General features: G+C 40.7%; 1 protein-coding gene and 2 pseudogenes across 1 annotated transcript; 1 reads left to right on the plus strand and 2 right to left on the minus strand.

Moving 5' to 3' along the window:
• Positions 1–1,810: 1,810 nt before the first annotated feature.
• On the minus strand, positions 1,811–8,067 carry LOC129373237 (up-regulator of cell proliferation-like; annotated as a pseudogene).
• LOC129373183 (GTPase IMAP family member 5-like) lies at positions 8,054–15,606 on the minus strand (the record flags this gene model as incomplete). The annotated part of the gene is made up of 2 exons (XM_055050965.1): positions 15,058–15,606; positions 8,054–8,106 (listed from the first exon to the last, which is right to left on the minus strand). Coding segments are annotated over exons 1-2 (594 nt in total), but the record flags the coding sequence as incomplete, so codon positions are not given.
• A 1,065-nt stretch (positions 15,607–16,671) lies between these two features.
• Positions 16,672–22,022, plus strand: LOC129373239 (GTPase IMAP family member 9-like; annotated as a pseudogene).
• Positions 22,023–22,058: the final 36 nt, after the last annotated feature.

Genomic DNA, 22,058 nt, shown 5'->3' on the forward strand with positions numbered 1-22,058 from the left:
GGATAAAAACCTAAATACATTTGAATGAAGTCTGAGAAAAACTCAAGATAAAACCCAGAACTAGATGTTTGTAAACCCTAAATCCTTATGAATGTGACTAAATGAAACAAAGGAAAAGAATAAATGACATTTTAATGCAAACAAAACACTATGTCTGAAAATGACACTGAATATGGCAATAAGACAAATTAAACGTATATAAGAACATTTATTTAGTAACATTCCTGCACCCATACAGCAAAAATAACCAAAACAAAAATACTTTGACATCAACTTTAATTCAATTAAGTTTATTGTTTTAGCACTAATTCATAACAAATGTAATCTCAATATAAATCAAATCAATTTCATATACAGAAATACATAATCAGTTCAACCACATCAGATTTAAAATTAAATAAATTCTAATTTTACCAATCAGCTGCGTTCAGATTGGTATTTTTTTAATGAAACTTTTTCTATCTAAGGAAACTCAGTAAATTGATCCAGTGATTGACTTTGCAGCAATGACCCAATGAATGATGTTATTCAGTGGGTTACAGTCTGCTGCTCGCGTTCTCACTAGAACCAGGAAGATAGAGACATAACACCAGTTTTAAAGTCCCTCCACTGGCTCCCTGTAGCTCAAAGAATAGATTTTAAAATACTGTTGTTAGTTTATAAATCACTGAACGGTTTAGCACCACAATACATCAAAGATCTGCTGTTGTTGTATCAACCTTCCAGACCTCTCAGGTTCTGGTTCTGGTCTGCTTTGCATCCCCAGAACCAAAACCAAGAGAGGAGAAGCAGCTTTCAGCATCTATGCACCAAAAATTTGGAACGAACTTCCAGAAAACTGTAAAACAGCGGAAACCCTGACTTCCTTTAAATCTCAACTAAAAACACACCTGTTTAGAACTGTTTTTGAAATGTAATAATCGTGCGGTAAAAACTAACAATAATGTAGAAGGTCGCACAGGGTTAACTGGGTAGGTTTGATGCTGTCATGACGCGTGTTCCAATAACTTTCAGTGGTTCCTTTGTTGTTGTTATCATCAATTTATTCCATATATCAGCTTAAATACTTCAGACTTTAAAACTGACACATGCTGACCAGGCTAAACCATAATGATGCTAACAATAAACAATATTTAACATTGTCAACAGAAATTATGACCCTCCACCTGGCGCACCCGTTTCCTTCTACATAGTGAACCAGCGTGTCAATACGGCTCTCATTCATACTGAGTGACAGTCACGCCCATTTACGACACACCCACCACTAACTGTCACAGCTGTGCCACAGGAAATGCTCATTTAGATCATTTGGCTCTTACATCTAATATGTAACAATGTATTGTCTATGTTGCATGACTTTGTGTTCTTGTGTTTATGATGTAAAGCACTTTGAAATGCCTTGCTGAAATGTGCTATACAAATAAAATTTGATTGATTGACTGATGATAATGGAGAATTGATCGCATTGAGTTGTTAACAATGAACAATAAATTTGTTCATTTATTGTTCAAAATTGAAACTTGTGTTTCAATTTTAAGGTTAAATGCAAACTAAATTTTTTTTTTTACTGGAAATGTCCAAGTCCCGCCAAAACCAGATTATTTTACAACAATCATGCTATTAAAACTTCTGGTCTATGAGGTTACTAATCATCAAATGATCACAGTTGATCTTTTTCACAAACTAGAAAGTTAGAGGTCTTTAATATGTGTGAGTTCCTGAGGGAAAAGTTAACTCTCCAATTATCCATCTAATGTGGAAGCAAACATGCAATCTTTCAACAAGAGTGTAAATATTTTCAAACATGTTGCAAACAAAAGTTAATAAAATAATAGAATAACAAAATGCTAAAATTATAAATGATCAATGAAGAAAATAAGGAGCTGCAATAAATTAAGGTGAAGCTGTTTATATTGGCTTTTGTTAAAGAGGTGAGTCCAACGTGTGAATTTGGCCTTTCAAAAAAAGGTCAAAAAAATCTATACATGCAAGAACCAATTGTGTTCTTACAACTAAACATGAATTATTCATGTTTAGTTGAATGAACATGAATGTTGATTTCATTCATCAAATTGAAAACAACTTGAAGAATGATTTCATTGGGTTTAAAACATTCAACTTGATGTAGAATGATTTCTTGAGGCTTTTTACTGCCTGTTTTTTTGTGATTTTCTTCCAAGCATTAGGAATGTTAGCAGGCTCTGAATCGTATACTTGAGCAAATTCCTTGTTGTATTTGTTCATCACATATTTCCAATAATCTGACGCGTCAAGGCTCACATCTGGAGGAATATTCCAGTCTGGGTAAATCGTCGAATATTCTTTGTAAGGATGCCATTGATTCTTTGTGGCACTGCAGCGAAAACGTTCGTCACTGTTAACAAGAGAAGAGCAGATGACAGTCGTGAGTTTTCTTGAGTCTTTATCCCTGTACCCACCTAAACCCTCTGGTCGATGCAAAGAAGCAAAGTGTTCAGTGTGTTTTTCTCCACCAGCATCACAGGGTATTTCGCAGAATGGACACTGTTTGCCACAACCAATCACTCTGTTAAAAAGCTCATTCTCTGGTTTCATGTGGAGACGTGAGAGTTGTGTTTCAAACGTTATCTTTTCAAACTCTCCTCTAAGAGTTTCTGTCATTTCTTCCACACACATGTTGAGCCAGTGAGCAAACTGTTCCTGATCAGATTTGTTCAGAACCATGAAGGCATCAAGAGCATCCTGGGAAATTACCAGTTTGTCACCAAGTTCTGTGCAGATCTTGACAACAAATGTCTTCAGACTGTCAGTCTTTTCTGTTTTTGCCTTTTTAATGGCATCATTTATGTGGTCGATGCAAAACTTAAGATGTTTGTCCTCCAACTCACAAATTGTAGACTCAGAGGAGAAAAACTCCTTAATTCTATTAGATATCCACCATTTTACATGATCCTCATATGAGCAAATGTAGCCCAGAAAGCTTACAAAGTCACTTTTTGAAATCAGATCCAGTAAAATGTAATACTGGAAGGACATTCGTGTGCTGAACTCCTCTTTTGTCATCATTTTATCAACAATATCAGGACCAAGAGAAGAATAGATGAAGTTTTCAACAGCAGGTTTCAGACACTGATTAGTGAATTCTTCAGCTTTTTTCTGGTATTGATCTCGTTTGTGGAAAACATCTTTGAAATCTGTGCAAAACCTTTCTTTGTTTTTCTGCAAACATTTATAAGGATCATTTTCTTGGATAAAATCTTCATGCATTTTCTGAAACTTTCTGGCTGCAGATCCACAGATGTGTTGTTTCAGAGACACTTCAAACTCAATGTCTATGTCAACATCAGTTTTGTTCAGCCTCTCATCAATGATGTGAAGAATCTCCTGGATGTAAGTATCATGATAGTTAGTTTTTCTTTTGATTTTATCAGTAATACACTCATTGCAAGCAGAGATGATGCTGTCAGCCAATTCTCTTTCCGTTTTATGATTTGTAAAGAATCCTTTTACTTGGCTTCTCCATCCCTTTTCTGTGTATGTAAAAGGCTCCAGTCCACAGTATTTGAGGTTTTTTTCACTCAGCAGTTCACATGCATGGCTTCCTTTGTGTGAAAGATTTGTTCGTAACTCATGGGAAACACTGGTGTAGATATTTATTGTCTGTTGTTTAGAAAAAGTCAAACTGTTCAGTGTTTTAGTCCACATCTTATTAAAACTTTCATCAAGCTCTCTGTCAGTCATTTGAACTTTTTTCTTACGACATTCATCAATTAAATCACAAACTGCTTTCTCAATTGTTTCTCTATAAGTGGCCTTGATTTTCTCAAGTTCTTTCGATCCCTTCTTAATATCAGCAGCTGCTGTGATCTGGTTGAACACTGATCTTTCAGTTTCTCGTCGAAGACTCTTTATGCTGTTGGAGAAATCCTCTCTGTATCCTTCAGCCAGATAAACATGACCTTCTGGCTGCTCAAAGTATTTCTTCAGGTTTTCAAGGATCTTTGTCTCCCACTTGATCAGCTCTGTGATTGCTTCACTTTTCAAATTAGTGATAAATTCATTCATGTCAGATATTGCATATGTTGCAGTAAATGAACCAAAATTGGAAATTCTTGTCTCTGCTTTGGTGACCAATTTGTACATTTCCTTTTTGAACTCCCACTCCCATTGGTTGTACTCTGTGCAGAGCCTCATGTAAGCATCAGCCACCAGGCTGTTTCTGAAGCTGAAGATGAAGTTTTCATGTTTTACTACGTTCCACAGGCTGGTTATCCACTCTCTGAACTCCAAGATGTCATTAGAAGTTGAGCCACACTTTTCCAGCTGTTGGATGATGTTTTTCTTGAGTTCATAGACAGTCTCACTGTATCCTGCATTGACTGGAGCCATTGGTGGGTTTCCATTCCAGAGTCCAGGAATGTAGCAGTTCCCAGTGTCTGGATTATACTCCATCACATCAGTGAAGCTCTTGTTTTCCTCTTTCTTCTCCATTCTAGCTGCTGCCTGGGTCATCTCATCCAGCTGTTCTAACAGCAGCTTCCTGTCTCTCAGGTTCTTCTCATGGGCTGAAACATCAGAAACGTTCTGGTGAACAAACTGACATTGAGGCTTTTTGCCACCGACCTCCTTCATCCTGAGGAAAGCATGCACCACTATCTGCAGGATGTCCTTCATCTCTGTTGAATTCTCCATGGCAATATTGATAATGGTGATGTCACTCAGCCCAACAACAAGTGTTGCCAGCTCATTGTCGTGCTCATAGCTGTTGTCCAGCTGTGCTAGCTCTGGTGACTTTAAGCCTTCAGTGTCGATGATCATCATGAAGTCACAGTTGAGAACTTTCTTCAAGTCTTCATTGACTTTGATGAGCAGCATGAAGGCACCTCTAGTGCATCGACCACTGCTGACTGCAAACTGGACTCCAAACATGGTGTTAAGGAGAGTGGACTTCCCTGTGCTCTGAACTCCAAGAACTGTGACGACCCGTATCTTGTTGTTTGGAGACACCAAGTCATTGAGCTGAGAGAGAACATCACTCACCCATCTGAGAGGAATGTTGGAAGCATCTCCATCTACAAGCTCAATAGGAAATCCATCCAGCAACAACTGAGCACAGAGTTTGGGCAGATGTTGCAGTTGTTGACGTGATGGATCGTTTCTGGAAGGTAAAGAGAAGCTTCATAGATCTGACCCATTTCACGGAAGAAGTGCTGAACTCCCAGTGAGCTGCTGGAAAGTTGTTGGTCAATTTTTTTATCTCTTCTTTGTTCTCAGAATCTTTGGATTTTTCCTTGTAAAGCTCCCTGAGGCCAGAAAGTTTGATTCGAGACAAGTTGTCAAGGTTCATTCTTAGCCATTTCAGAAAGTAACATCTCTCTCTTTGTGTGCTGGATATTGCACTAATGAAGCAGGTCATTGCTTTGGACTTTGCAGAATCATTTTGCTTTTTCCTCAGTTTTTCTCTCTCGTGCTGAAGTTTACATTTGTAATTTTCAATGTTTTCTGAACCAACTTTTCGAAGACGAAATTCTTCCTTTTCCAAACAAGTCAATTCCTTCCATATTTGACCCTGTAACAGAAGTTGATCTTCTTTGTATTTCATTATGTCTTTAATCTCTGCAGTGATTTCATCAGCTTTCTTCTTTCCATCCTGACACTCTGGAGAATCTTCATCAACTAAAATTCCCAGTTCATGTGCAACATCAGCCATCTGCTCTACAGACATCTTCTTCTCTGGTTTAATTACATCACTGACTCTTTTCCTCAATAGTTTAACAAAATCTGCATCATTTGTTTGTTTTGTCTTTATTAGAATGTTTTTGTTCGTCAAAGCCAGACTTGTTGCCAATTTTTGAACAAAATCAACTCTGAAGTTCTTGCTCTGTTTGTTTCCTACTAAAAAAATCTTTGCTTTGTGGTTTTTGTTCATCAGCAGTTTGCAGTCAGAGTCCAGCTGGTCAAAGAAAACAAAAACTGCAGCAGATGTCTGACACAAAAAGGAGAATTGAGTTTCAAATGAAGCAATGTCTCCACGAAGGTTAGCTATAGCAACTGGTTCACTGAAGATGTCCATGTTTTTGTTTCCACAGGGAAGGTACCAGGTCAGTTCAGTCAGTCCATTGGATATTCTTCTCTCAATGTCTCCACACTCCATGTTGTGGTGAACAAAGGTGTCATCTGGGTTGTTTAAAAGTTTATTGAGAATCTCTGATTTGGACAGAGAGCACTCACCCAGTCTCACAAATGAGATCATTGGAAGTTCAGAAAGAACTATTCTTTCTTCCATGAAGCCTTTTGATTCTGCAAGATCTGAAGGTCTGTACTTCTTAACAATGTCTCTCATGGCCCACAGCATGAGGGTGCACTGCTGTGTATCACAGTTAGGAAGCAGCAGAGGAACAGAGAACTGACACATGGACATTTTTAGAGCCAGTTCTTGCTGAACAAACCCATCAGAACACAGAAAGAGAGCAGTGATTAAATCAAGAGGATTTAGAAAGTCATCCTCATTTGAACTGGTAAGAACATCATTCAAATTCAACTCATTAGGTTCTAATTCATTATCTTGGTTTGACATAAAAACTGATTTTATTTTTCTTGCTGTTACATTCACCATCATCAGTTTCTTTAAACAATACCATGGAAGATCTGATTTACACTCTGGAGGCTCATCATTGATGGTCTTGTCATTGATCTCCAGTATCTTCCCCAGTGACAGTTTCTCCTTGTAGAACTGGTCCAATCCCAGTTCCTCCAAAAGCCTCTCCAGGTTGGACTCTGGTTATAAAATGAAAGTCTGTTATCTTATTTTAGTCAAAAACAATAAATCTGAATTCATTTCCATGAATTTAAAATTATAATGTTAATACTTGCTAAGTTTTAACAGTAAGTCCAAAACCACAGATATATTAAATAGAGGGAATGCAACAGAGGTCAAGCAAAAGTATTTGTAGGTTCCTAATTAATGAAGTCATAAGCTTGACGCTGTCCGTCTTTCCTCTTCATCTTATTCAACGACAGAAAAAACCAAAATGAAAAAACAGACTGAATCCTCTTGATACGTTGAACTGTTTACTTCAGAAATAAAAACAGCACAAAATGTTATGTTCCACACTAATAAAAGGTAATTAAAAAGGTCAAAAAACTGTGTGGCTCCACTCCAACTGCCCAACTCCCTGTCTTTACCACACCCCAAATCTTCCACTACAATTAGATATGCAAATTCACAGGATTTCCCCAGAAACTGAATTTAGGCTTCTACAGTATTCAAATCCCTTCAATTTTTTTAATACATTTTGCCAAGAACAAAATAAAATTCTATATTTCTAGGATTTTATGTGACAAACCAACACAGATTAGCTCACAGTTTTGTAAACTAATTTGAACAAAGTATTAAATAATATTGAAAATTATACTATTAAACAAAACAATTGTAAGTTTTTCTGCCATAACTTTGGTCAAAGGTCCTTCTTTTTGAGCATTTTGCTTCACCCAGCATTAGCTGCTTACCCACCATAACTTCAGGTACTAAAAAATCTGTCCATTTTATCTCTAGCATAGACCTGGTGAATTTGGCTACATAAAAGATTAGACAAGACAGTAATTCATGTTTGTAGATCATCTAAATTTAAATTGACTGAGCTGTTTTGCAAAGAAGAAAAGAAAACATCCATCTCAAGAAATGTCTTGCTGGATGAGACACACAGCAAAGGATAGTTCTACGAAGTGATGGACTGGGGAGGAGGCTGTTATAGCCACAACAGAAATGAGGAGAATAACACATTTATGTAAACCTGTTTTATTTATTCTCAGTAAATGCACTTCTTAGTTTTAATTAGAACATGTATTTTACTGACCTTCATCGTTTGTATCAGCTTGTTGATCGTCAGTATCAGTTTCAACACATGTTGGATCAGGGTCCAACATGTGTTGGATAAGATCCTTTGGTTCATCATCAGTGCTGGGTACCTTAACATAAATCACAAATATTTAATTTTATTGTCATAAAATGGATTGATGATTAAGTTATTTTCTATATATTTCAGATGTTTACAATGTTCCTGTGTACCTTCATTGTGGTAGAGGAATCTTCAGACTCAACATTTTGATTATAGTTTCTGTCTCTCTCTGAAAGAAAATTAGAAAAAGGTTTTGACTTTAATTTGCATCTGGAAACTCGACTCACCTACAGACCAGCATTACGCTCTGAGAGACAGTTAAAAAAAAAATCACAAAAAGTTTTTGGGCACTTTTACGAAATGTTTGCAAAGCAAAAATGTATTATTTGTTTAGAGATAAAATGAAAGAGCAACAACAAATCTTTCAAGACCATTTACAGATCATCAGTTAGTTTAGCTGCCCTTCTTCAATTAATCTGAGATTACACTAAAACAATAAGGTATATTAATTTCTGTGGAAAATCACTCAGAAGTGTTTCACTTTGTACTCTACTGGCCAAAATGATAAAAACATTTTCAACATGTCTAATATGAATGGATGTGTATATTCTGCCTCTCTGGTTCCTTCACTGATTGATTGCAGTTGTTTGTCCGACTTAAAGGTTTCAATACACATTTAAATGTGTTGAAACTAAAGGTGTTTCAATAAAAGAGAACCTGCAACTGTTAGGATTCAAGTTGGTGTGAGTGCTCCTCCGAATAGACAATCTTCGTGGGAGCGTTCCGGCAGGCTGACGCACCTGAAGCGGATTTCTGAAATCGGCTGCAGGATTCTTAAGAAGCGGTGGAGCAGCCATTCATCGCTCGATGGTCCCACTTGTTGGTCAGAGTCAATCCCAAGGTTTGCCAAGCTTCACGTTGACTAAGGACTAAGTAAATCTGTATTGTTTTTTCTCAGATTTTGGATGCTCTGCCTGGATCCAGCTAAGTTACCACGCCCACCCGAACACTGACACCGATCGCCCTCCGGACTAAACGCTCTCGTCTGCCGCCTGAGCCCACAACCTTCTCGGAGCCTTTGCACCAACGGATCCTACCTCCTCCTCGGCAATCCTCCATCAGATGATCTGTAAGCCCTTCCCTCCACTTCCCTGTCAAGATCCTCTCACTCCCGCTCCTACTAACCTCTCCCCTCTCCAAGCAGTACCTGAGCCGCCCAGCCGCTCCCGAAACCAGAGGACAACTTAGGCTCAACATATTCCATAATAACTGTAAATAAACCTTTGAACCAAAAACCTTCCGGTCTGATGTCTAAACCTGCATGTGGGTAAAGAAACTCAAATCCAGCATGACAGAACCATCGAGCCATGTTGACCCAGCAGGTTCTCACACAAGACCCGGTTTAAGTTCAGCAGAACTCCTAGCCCGCCATGACGCTATGCTTCGCACTTTATTAGACCAGCAGAGTTTCCAGGGCCAGCTGATGGATCAGTTGAGAACCACAGTCTCGGAACTATCACACAGGCTGGAGCAAAACCCTCAGCCTCAAATTACAGCCGGAGCAGCGGCCCCAGTCCTTCCTCCGGGGGTGGAGCAGATAGCGGTAGCGGCTTCAGGTGGGTCGCTCCGAGCTCGTGAGATTTCACCCCCGACACCAGAACATTATTCGGGAGAGATTGGAAAGTGTGGAGGATTCATTCTGCAGTGTTCCATTGTATTTTGCAGAGCTCCAGGCTCATTTCCGGATGACCCCGCCAAGATAGCTTACATGATCGGACTTTTGAAGGGAAGAGCCCTGAGATGGGCAGAAGCTAAATTTAGCCTCTCATCTCTTTCACAAACACCTTTTGCTACCTTCTTGAACGAGCTAAAGCAAACTTTTGGTTATGCAGAGTCCAGTTCAGAAATCTCACATCAGCTTTGGAACCTGAAGCAGGGGTCCCGTTCTGTAGCTGAATTTGCCATTGATTTTCGCACTCTAGCAGCCACGTCTGGTTGGAATGACGAAGCTCTCAAAGGGGCTTTCATGCAGGCTCTCAATGAGACTCTCAAAGATGAACTGGCATGCAGGGATGAACCAGCCAGTTTGGAGAACCTGATAGCTTTGGCTATTAAGGTCGATAATAGACTTAGAGGAAGGTCCCGAGAGAAGAGAGCATTTAAACCTGTGCCTTTTTCAGACAAACTCGCACCAGAGGTTGCTATGGAAACCATCCCGAACACGCCTTCTTCCGAGGAGCCCATGCAGATCGGCCGCACCAGAATTTCCCCCACAGAACGACAACGACGACTAGAAGCTCGTGCCTGCTTCTATTGCGGTCTTACTGGCCACTTCGTCGCCGTATGCCCGGCTCGGTTAAAAGGCGGAGCCCACCAGTGATAACGGGAGTCCTGGTGGGTGGCTGTTCCAGTTTGATCTCCCGACTTTCTCTTTCTGCATCCCTTTTCATCAACCAAAGGTCAGTTAACGTATCGGCTCTAATTGATTCTGGATGTGAGCAGAACCTGATCGATGAAAATTTGGTAAAGAAACTAAATATTCCTACAATTTCTCTCCCCGTCCCGGTCCAAGTTTCCGCCCTGGATGGAGAAGTCTTGCCCGTCATTTCGCAACAGACTAAACCCATTGAACTTCTGGTTTCAGGAAATCATCGTGAGATTTTGATCTTCTATGTGTTTCCCTCTCCGCAGACCCCTCTGGTGCTGGGTTTCCCTTGGCTGAGACAGCACAATCCTCACCTTAATTGGAATGAGGGGAGAGTGGAATCATGGAGCAGAACCTGCCACTCAACCTGTCTACAGGCCGCCCAGACGACTCCACAATTGGACATCACCCGGGAGGATGAGGAGGACATTCTGGACCTGTCCAAGATTCCCCCTGAATATCATGATTTGAAAATGGTTTTTCAGAAAAATAAAGCACTGTCACTTCCCCCCACCGCCCCTATGACTGTGCTATTGATCTCCTTCCCGGTGCTCCGTTGCCCTCCAGTCGACTTTATAACATTTCTAAGCCAGAGAGGGAGAGCATGCTAAAATATATTAACGAGTCCCGCGCTGCAGGCATTATTCGCCCCTCCACGTCTCCGCTGGGGGCGGGATTTTTTTTGTGTATAAGAAAGACGGCTCTCTCAGACCATGTATTGATTATAAGTGTCTTAATCAGATCACGGTTAAAAATAAGTATCCCCTTCCCCTTCTCACATCAGCTTTTGAACCGGTACAGGTGCCACCGTGTTTACTAAATTGGACCTACGAAACGCTTACCATCTGGTGCGCATCCGTGAAGGTGATGAATGGAAAACGGCGTTCAAAACCCCGCTGGGCCATTTCGAATATCTGGTCATGCCTTTCGGTCTGACGAATGCCCCGGCCGTTTTCCAGTCCCTTATCAATGACGTGTTGCGTGATTTTCTGGATCAATTTGTGTTTGTTTACCTGGACGACATCCTGATTTTTTCTGAGACCCTGGCGGAACATAAACGGCATGTAAGGTTGGTCCTACAGCGTCTTTTAGAAAATAGTTTGTATGTTAAAGCGGAAAAATGCGAGTTTCATGTGCCTTCCATCTCGTTCCTGGGGTTCATTTTGGAGAGTGGGCAGGTGAAGCCGGATCCCGGGAGAATTCGCGCAGTTTTGGATTGGCCGACCCCATCTTCTCGCAAGCAACTACAACGTTTTTTGGGGTTTGCTAATTTTTATCGAAGGTTTGTCCGTAATTACAGTCAGACTGCGGCCCCCATGACCAGTCTTACGTCCACCAAGGTCCAGTTCTCCTGGACTCCGGAAGCTGACGCAGCGTTTTCGGCTCTGAAAAAGAAATTCGCTAATGCCCCGGTCCTGATCCAGCCAGACCCACTAGGCAATTCACGTTGGAAGTGGATGCTTCCGATTCAGGGGTGGGGGCGGTGTTATCTCAAACCTCGCCTTCTGATCACAAGATGCATCCGTGCGCTTTTTTTTCTCGCCGACTTTCTCCTTCAGAAAGAAACTATGACGTGGGGGACCGGGAGTTGTTGGCGATTAAAATGGCTTTGAAGAGTGGCGCCACTGGTTGGAGGGGCTGAGCTTCCGATTGTGGTTTGGACCGATCACAAAAATTTATCCTATCTGCAGACGGCTAAACGGTTGAATCCGCGACAGTCAAGATGGTCTCTTTTTTTTCCAGATTCAACTTTATCATTTCATATAGACCAGGTTCTAAGAATGTGAAACCAGATCTCTCTCCCGACAATTCTCCTCTGATGATGAGGACCCTATTGTGGACACCATAGTTCCTCGCTCATGCATCATGGGGGGGGTTTCCTGGGACATCTCTGACCAGGTCCTCAAAGCTCAGCAGTCGGATCCTGATCCAGGTACTGGTCCTCCGGGTCGAATTTACGCTCCTTCTTCTGTTCGCTCCCGTCTGATCCATTGGGCTCACGCTTCCCGTTTTTCTGGTCACCCGGGCGCCAGTCGGACCGCGGCATTAATCAGGCGCTCCTTTTGGTGGCCGTCCCTTCATAAGGATGTGAAAGAGTATGTTTCGGCCTGCCCCTCCTGCGCTAAGAACAAGTCCAGCCATCAACTTCCCAGTGGGCTTTTGCAGCCCTTACCCGTTCCGGGACGTCCTTGGTCCCATATTGCTCTTGATTTTGTCACCGGCCTGCCCCTTCTAAGGGGTTCACAGTCATACTTACCATCGTGGACCGTTTTTCCAAGGCCTGTCACCTTGTGCCCCTTAAAAAATTGCCGTCTGCTGCGGAAACTGCTCTTTTGCTTATTAAGCATGTTTTTAGGCTCCATGGGATTCCTAGGGAAATTCTATCTGACAGGGGACCCCAGTTTATCTCGAAGGTATGGAAAGACTTTTGTGGCGCGCTTGGGGCCAAGGTATCTTTATCTTCTGGGTTTCATCCTCAGACCAATGGGCAAACGGAGCGCATGAATCAGGAGATGGAATCTACACTTCGCTGCCTGTGCTCCTCCAACCCCTCCTCATGGTCCTCCCAGCTGCCCTGGGTTGAGTATGCACATAACAGCCACGTTTCTTCCGCTTCTGGTTTGTCCCCATTTGAATGTTCACTAGGTTATCAGCCTCTTCTCCTCCCATCGGACGAATCCCGGAATGCCGTCACGTCAGCTCAACACCATATTCGGAAGTGCCAGCGCATTTGGAGGGATGCTACTGCAGCATTGAATCGCACCGCTGCCCAGAATCGCCGCTTTGCGGACAGGAAGAGACGTCAAGCTCCTGTTTACAGGCCGGGTCAGAGGGTTTGGCTGTCGGCCAAAGACATTGCCCTAAAAGCTGCATCTAAGAAATTATCTCCTAAGTATTTAGGTCCGTTTGAGATCCAGGCTATTGTGAACCCCGCTACGGTCAGACTCAGGCTCCCACCTTCTCTCAGGGTTCATCCCGTGTTTCATGTTTCCCTACTGAAGCCTGTGAGGTCTAGCCCGCTTTGCCCTCCAGTTGGCTCCCCCCTCCCGTCCGCTATATTGATGGGGGTCCGGCCTATACTATTAATAAAATCCTTGACGTACGTCGGAGGGGCAGGGGTTTTCAATATCTGGTGGATTGGAAAGGTTACGGCCCGGAGGAACGCTCCTGGGTTCCCAGGTCTTTTATTCTGGACAAGTCGGTTCTGAGGAGGTTTCATGCCACCAGAGCTTCGGGTTCCTCGGGACCGCCGGGTGGCGGTCATTGAGGGAGAGGTAATGTTAGGATTCAAGTTGGTGTGAGTGCTCCTCCGAATAGACAATCTTCGTGGGAGCGTTCCGGCAGGCTGACGCACCTGAAGCGGATTTCTGAAATCGGCTACAGGATTCTTAAGAAGCGGTGGAGCAGCCATTCATCGCTCGATGGTCCCACTTGTTGGTCAGAGTCAATCCCAAGGTTTGCCAAGCTTCACGTTGACTAAGGACTAAGTAAATCTTTATTGTTTTTTCTCAGATTTTGGATGCTCTGCCTGGATCCAGCTAAGTTACCACGCCCACCCGAACACTGACACCGATCGCCCTCCGGACTAAACGCTCTCGTCTGCCGCCTGAGCCCGCAACCTTCTCGGAGCCTTTGCACCAACGGATCCTACCTCCTCCTCGGCAATCCTCCCAGATGATCTGTAAGCCCTTCCTCCACTTCCCTGTCAAGATCCTCTCACTCCCGCTCCTACTAACCTCTCCCCTCTTCAAGCAGTACCTGAGCCGCCCAGCCGCTCCCGAAACCAGAGGACAACTTAGGCTCAACATATTCCATAATAACTGTAAATAAACCTTTGAACCAAAAACCTTCCGGTCTGATGTCTAAACCTGCATGTGGGTAAAGAAACTCAAATCCAGCATGACAGCAACATGTTCTACCCTTCGCTTTGTACATAAGATAAAAAAAGAAGAGGGTTGATGAGTGAACCTTGGGGAACGCCCTGGGACAGACGGGCTATGGAGGAGGCAGTAATGAGTAATTAAAGTGTTCCTGCATGTATTTATAGGAATTCAGCTTTTCAGTGAAGGCCTCCGGGCTTGTTAGACACCATGAGTTTCTTTTTCATTTTCAACAACCACTTTCAGCTTCTTTTATGGTTGAGCAGCACCATGACCTTGAGTCAGACTTTTATGTTGTACAATTTTCCTTTTTGTGTTTGAGATGTTAAAGTAAATATTACATTGGGGGGTGCAGCCAGCAACAGCTTGTTTGCATTAAAGTGACAGTAACCCAACAGCTAATACAGATGAAGATAAAATGGGAAGCCAACAGGCAGAACCCCACAGGTAAAATCTTGTGACCTTAGAGTGAGTTCATAATAATGTAATAAATATGTAGCCCAATGATCAATCCAAACTTTATTGAAATAAAATAGGTTCCCTTTAATACCGTCCTTCAGCCTCCAATTAATGTAAAGTTTGGATTTACTTCAGTCACCTTTTCAGGAACCAGATAATCATCTCCTCCAGACTTTTGAAATTCTATCAACAATTTTTTTTCAAATGGCTTTTTCTATGAAGCTGCATATTATTTTTTTAAACTATTTCACGCATTTAGAATGAGGGAGTAAATATGTATATATGTTATCTCATAGTGAGGAAATTCAGGTGGAACAGCAGCATCAAGGCATGTAAGTTCACACAAAAATAAAAAACATTATGAGAAACTGTGTGTATTAAAAAAACTGAAGATCTGACTGAAATTTGTACTGACCTGTTCCAATGTGTCCTGTCTTTGTCAACAGTTCTCTGACTTGGTCCTCTCCTCCATATTTATTGTTGAAAAGATGGATTCTCCATGAAAAACGGTCAACAATTTTGGGAAGCGGACTGTTGGTAGAGCCTAAAATAAATTGCTCTAGTGATGTCTTTAGACTATCTCCTCCTGTGAAGAGCAGGAAACAATTTTTCATCCTCTGAGGCCCGAGGACTTTCTCTACAGCCTCTACAGCCTTTTCATCCTCTTGAGTGAAACGACCAACTTTGATCACCAGCAGGTAAAGAGAGGGAGTGGAGTCCGGCAAAAGATTCAGAAGAACTTTTGCAATCTGCTCCTGTGATGTTAATATGTCTCCAGTGTCTATCACTGAAATTTGTCTCCCAAACAGAGTTACAGGTTCCACACAAATATATTTGGTCACTGACTGAAAGTCTGTTTCTGCCTTAAACACTTCCCTTCCTAGAATGGTGTTTGCTGAAGAACTTTTCCCAACTCCAGTTTTTCCCAGAAGAACAATGTTAAGATGCTGATCCATGACAGAACAGCGATCTGTTGAGAAAAAATGCAAAACACTTTAGTTTCTGCTTGTTGTCTTTGGAGTTTACAGAACAATTTAAATGTAATGATATTGCAAAGCTCAATGAAAAAATAAAGATGTCAGTTTTTATGCACAATGTTAAGTGACTCAAGGTAGAAAAAAAAAATAATTTCAATCAACATTTAATAAAACTGATGAACTATAAACACATTATTATATGATAAAAAATTATATGATATGATAAAAATTTCTCGCTAAGGGGTCTGAGTTACAAAATTAATTTCATCTGTTATTGCTGGGAAATGGTGGTCGTATATATATATATATATATATATATATATATATATATATATATATATATATATATAATATTATATATATATATATATATATATATATATATATTATTTATTTATTACTTAGAGCTTTATTACTTACTGATTTCCAAACGATTAAGGCTCAAGATGTCTCCTGTCGGGATCTGAGCTGAACACACTCCATCTCTCAGCTTTCGTTTTCTCCTCCGTCTTTTAACTTGACATAAAAATAAACACATGTAAATGTTGAGAATAAAAATCTCTCAGGTAGATTTCATCCGTTCTGTTGCGTCCTGCAAACGGTCCACTTACCTCTTCATAGGATGAGACAAACACAGAATGTCTCGACAACAACTCGGACCAAGATGGCGTCACATTTTTCACAACTTTTGTCTATAAAAGTTGTTGTCAGGCAACGTCACCTGACGTCTTTCAAAGTAAAATTCCTCGTTCAACTTTTTATTGATTCAGTTTGTTACTGTCTAAAGTAATTAAGACTGATTTGAAAATGATAATAAAACTAAAATAAAATGTTTCACTTCTATTTAACCTACAAAATAAATGTTTGTAATACATTTATTTGGAGGTAATTAAAGTAAAATAAATAGAGATAGAGGTGAAGATATTCAGTTACAAATTTATAGTTTGTAAATGTTATATGATTAGCTGAGTTTATACAATTTACTTGGAGAGAAAAATAGTTCTTTTATTGACCTACTTGCTTTATTTTATTTTGACGGTGTATCACCGGAAATGGCCAAAACCTCGATCAAGTGTCGCTGATTTCTGAGCAGTAAATGACTGAAATAAAACTTCACAGTGTTGCTGTTGGGATGACGGACAGCAGAGAGAAAGGTGAGTTTGAGAATCTTTTACGTGTTTTTATTGTTGTGATTGGTTTAGAATAACTTCTGAATAGTTCATAAGACGCGTTCAGATTATGGAATAACTTTAAAAAGGATTTAATCGTCTTTTTGGTTCCTGAGTCTAAGTTCTGTTGTCATTCCTGATAAATGTGTCCGTTTGAGCCGTATGTGAGACGGAGTTCGGTTACAGTACAAACAGGCATTGAAATTTATAAATAGCCCCTTGCAGGGAGGAGTGACCTTGGTGTGTTGCCTATTGGGAATTTGAAAATATTATCTATTATTATTAAATTAATTGCACTACCGTCTCTGTCTCCAGGCCCCGCAAAGAGACTTGTCCGCAGAATGAGCAAAGATGAACCTCCAGAAGGTTTGGTCTCAGCTGTGGTTGCAGTTTCAGTTTTGATGGGATTTTTTCCCCCCAAATACTTTAAAATTACATTTTATATTATTTTCTCAGTTACTGTGAATGAATTTTGTCTTTATTGAAGGATATTCAGCACAATGACAAAACTAAACTAAACACTAGTATTGAAAATTACAACTAAGGAATTAAATAAAATAATGTAAAATGTATTATATACATGGAAAAAATAAAAAGACGTATTAATGTGTAATTTTGTTATGTTGGTGCCTTTTTACTCAGTTATGTCATCAATTTTGACAGAGTGTCATATATTTCTGAAATCATGTGGGGACTCACAATGTGGGAAAAAAATTAAATATGTAAGCAATTTTATCAAATACTTAGTGCACAGCATTTTGTTGAAGTTGTTGACACAGACACACCAGCAATTTAGTCTCTTGAAACATACCTGGAAATTGTCTTCCCTGTTCATTGAACTATGTTGAAATATTTCTTAAATTCCAACATCATACATATTTATTTGTGGACAAACCATTAATGCATCTGATTTAATATTGTTTACATGCTGTTCCAAATTACCATGTACTTTATCGATTCTAGAGAGGGAATCTGTTGCCATCGCAGACACAAAATACATTCTTTGAAAATCCAGAGTTATGTAAATTACATTTTCAATAACACAAAAATAAAAAATCGGTGAGAACAGATAACTTGGAGCTTAAGTTTTATTTGAGGGATTAATTTATTCTTTATGTTATTGAAAGAATAAATCGTGCAAGAAAGGCTCTGGTTTCCAGGGATGACTTTCATGTTTGCTGCTGACCATATCAGTCCTTCAACCAAGCAACAAGGCTGACAGATTGGGAGAAAAATGTTGTTGACACTTTCATGCTAATATTTTCTTACCTGTAGCTTTGCAATACAATTCTCAAGGTAAGAGAAAATTCTTTTTAGTTATTCTTTTCTCAATTATATGACCTCCATTATGTAGTTACATTCAGCCATCTACATAAACTTAAGAAATTATTAATGTCGCTGGCAGATTTCAGTTTGAGAATATTTTCAACCAAGAATAGGAAATGAGATACAGTTGTGGTCAAAAGTTTGCATACAATTGTAAAAAGCATCATGTCATGGCTGTCTTGAGTTCCCAATAAGTTCTACAACTCTTATTTTTCTGTGATAGAGTGATCGAAACACATACTTGTTTGTCACAAAAAACAGTCATAAAGTTTGGTTCTTTCATAAATTTATTATGGGTCTGTTGAAAATGTCACCAAATCTGCTGGGTCAAAATATACATACAGCAACATTAGTATTTGGTTACATGTCCCTTGGCCATTTTCACAGCAACTAGGCGCTTTTGGTAGCCATCCACAAGCTCCTGGCAAGCTTCAGGTCGAATGTTAGACCATCTTCTTGACAGAATTGGTGCAGTTCAGCTAAATGTGATGGTTTTCTTGCATGAACCTGTTTCTTTAGTACTGTCCACATGTTCTCAATGGGGTTTAAGTCAGGACTTTGGGAAGGCCATTCTAAAACCTTAATTCTAGCCTGGTTTATCCATTCCTTTACCACTTTTGATGTGTGTTTTGGGTCATTGTCCTGTTGGAACACCCAACTGCGCCCAAGACCCAACCTTCGGGCCGATGGTTTTAAGTTTTCCCTGAAGAATTTGAAGGTAATCCTCCTTCTTCATTATCCCATTTACTTTCTGCAAAGAACCAGTTCCACTGGCAGCAAAACAGCCCCACAGCATAATACTACCACCACCATGCTTGACAGTAGGCATGGTGTGGGATTAAAGGCCTCACCTTTTCTCCTTCTGGGTGTTGTGGCCAAACAGCTAAATTTTTGTTTCGTCTGACCACAGAACTTTCCTCCAGAAGGTTTTATCTTCGTCCATGTGATCAGCAGCAAACTTCAGCCGAATCTTAAGGTTCCTTTTCTGAAGCAAGGGCTTCTTTCTTGCATGGCAGCCTCTCAGTCCATGGCGATGTAAAACACGCTTGACTGTGGAGACTGACACCTGTGTTCCAGCTTCCAAATCCTTGCAGTCCTGCTTTTGGTGATTCTTGTTGACTCTTGACCATCCTGACCAATCAAAAAATAAGAGTTGTAGAACTTATTGGGAACTCAAGACAGCCATGACATTATGTTTTTTACAAGTGTATGTAAACTTTTGACCACAACTGTACATGGGTTGGACAATGAAACTGAAAAACCTGGTTTTAGACCACAATAACTTATTAGTATGGTGTAGGGCCTCCTTTTGCGGCCAAGACGGCGTCAATTCGTCTTGGACAAGTATGGAGCCAAGGGAATGCCATGATATGGCAGCCCACACATCACTGATCCACCCCCATGCTTCACTCTGGGCATGCAACAGTCTGGGTGGTACGCTTCTTTGGGGCTTCTCCACACCGTCACTCTCCTGGATGTGGGGAAAACAGTAAAGGTGGACTCATCAGAGAACAATACATGCTCACATTGTCCACAGCCCAAGATTTTCGCTCCTTGCACCATTGAAACCGACGCTGGCATTGGCACGAGTGTCCAAAGGTTTGGCTATAGCAGCCCGGCCGTGTATATTGACCCTGTGGAGCTCCCGACGGACAGTTTTGGTGTAAACAGGAGAGTTGAGGTTCACATTTAATTCTGCCATGATTTGGGCACCGTGGTTTTATGTTTTTTGGATACAATCCGGGTTAGCACCCGAACATCCCTGTCAGACAGCTTCTCTTGCATCCACAGTTAATCCTGTTGGATGTGGTTCGTCTTCTTGGTGGTATGCTGACATTACCCTACATACCGTGGCTCTTGACACATCACAAAGACTTGCTGTCTTGGTCACTGATGCGCCAGCAAGACGTGCAACAAACAATTTGTCCTCTTTTGAACTGGTATGTCACCCATAATGCTGTGTGCATTGCAATATTTTGAGCAAACTGCTCTTACCCCGCTAATTGCACCTTCACACTCTGCTCTTACTGGTGCAATTAATGAAGATTGACAACCAGGCTAGTCCAATTCAGCCATGAAACCTCCCCACTAAAATGAGAGGTGTTTCAGTTTCATTGTCCAACGCCTGTAAGTGCTTCTGTTAATCTATGCAGAGTAGTAACTTGTAATAGTCCCTCCAGCGTGTCCTGTGTCCAGGTTGTACTCCACCTGTCCTCAAACGGCAATAGGAGAAAAATTACAACTCAAGAAAGATTTAGTAAATCCAGGCTTTGTGTGATGACTTCAGTTTTGTCATCAATTAGTGAAAAACAACGTCATGAAGACCAAGCAACAAGTCAGGCAGCTTGGGAGAAAGACGTTGGAAAGATTAAAGCACACCTCAAGATTTATCATTTCAAGTTGTCAACCTGAGCTGACAGGATGGAGAGAAGCAGCCAAGAGACTCACCTTAACTGTAGAGGATCTGTAGAGATGGCCAAAAGAAGAAATGTTTGCAGTTTGTTCAAAGTCATAGAGAAGAAAAGGCAAACATGTGGAAGAAGGTGTTCTGGAGGGATAATATATATATTTTTTACTTTTTTGACTATATCGAAAACTGTATTAAGTGGAAAACTACCATACATGCATTGAGGGGAAAAAAATCTATGTCTCATAAAGACTGAGATGGATGTTCACATTCAGCTAGACAGCTGAAAAATCTCTTCCTCCATCTACAAAGTATGGAGGAAGAGATGAATAGAAATGTGCACCATACTTTTCAATTCTTTACTTTTCAATACTTTTCATTCTTTGTTGGTTCAGTTTCAGACTTCAGACTAGTTCTTGTTGGAAAAACTGGTGCAGGAAAGAGCTCCAGTGGTAACACCATATTAGGAAGAGAAGCCTTCAAAGCACCAACCAACCACTCCTCAGGTAACAATGAAATATAGAACCTGGACAATAGTTTAATTGCATGTCATTCACTTCCATATTTGTTAATTTTGCCTATAAATTTGTATTTTCCATCTACAGAGACCGCCGAATGCTCCAAACAACAAGAAATGGTCTCCAACTGGATGGTTTCTGTTGTCGACACTCCTGGTCTCTTTGACACCAATCAGTCTGAGGAAATAGTGAAGAGAGAAATCTCAAAATGCATCAACATGACGGCACCAGGCCCACATGCCATTCTACTGGTTATCAGATTTGGACGTTTCACAGCAGAGGAAAGAGAGGCTGTGATGAAGGTGGAGGAAATCTTTGGAGAGGAGGCCTGGAAGTACACCCTGATCCTCTTCACCCATGGAGATGAGGTTCAGTCAGACTTTGATCAGAAGTTAAAGAATGCTGGACCTGAATTGAAAGAGATCTTAAAGAAAGCTGGAAACAGATACCATTTGTTCAACAACCTCCAAGTTAGTGATCGTCGACAAGTTCTGACTCTGCTGCAGAAGATCCAGAAGATGGTAGATGACAATGGAGGACAGTTCTACTCAAATGACACCTATGAAGAAACCATGAAGATGTTGGATGACAGAGAATTACAAATCAAACAGTACTATGAGAACAAACTGGAGGAGAAAATAACAGCTGTTAAGGCAGAGTATGAGAAACTGCTGAGAGGAGCTGAAGAGGAACATGACCAAGTGGTGAAACAGTTGGAGCTGAGTTGGAGGAATTGAAACGATATTACAAAGTCTTAGAGAGTGGAGTCCGTCAGTTTGTAGAGCACATGACTAAAGTGTGATGACTATGACAAACTGTGCAAGCAGTATCAGGAAACACTGAAACTGAACTGAAGGACACAAGGCACACTTTTTGAGAATCTTGTTTGGATATATTTATTTTGTTTATTGATTCAGTTCTCTAACTTTCTATTATAAAACAGATTATGTGAATTTCTTTGCAATCCGATTAATGAAACTTATTTTTCAACCAATATTGTCACAAGGTCTTGTGATTTT

The sequence above is a fragment of the Poeciliopsis prolifica genome, unplaced genomic scaffold (assembly GCF_027474105.1).
Source record: "Poeciliopsis prolifica strain line A6 unplaced genomic scaffold, Auburn_PproV2 SCAFFOLD032, whole genome shotgun sequence".
Taxonomy (NCBI): Eukaryota; Metazoa; Chordata; class Actinopteri; order Cyprinodontiformes; family Poeciliidae; genus Poeciliopsis; species Poeciliopsis prolifica.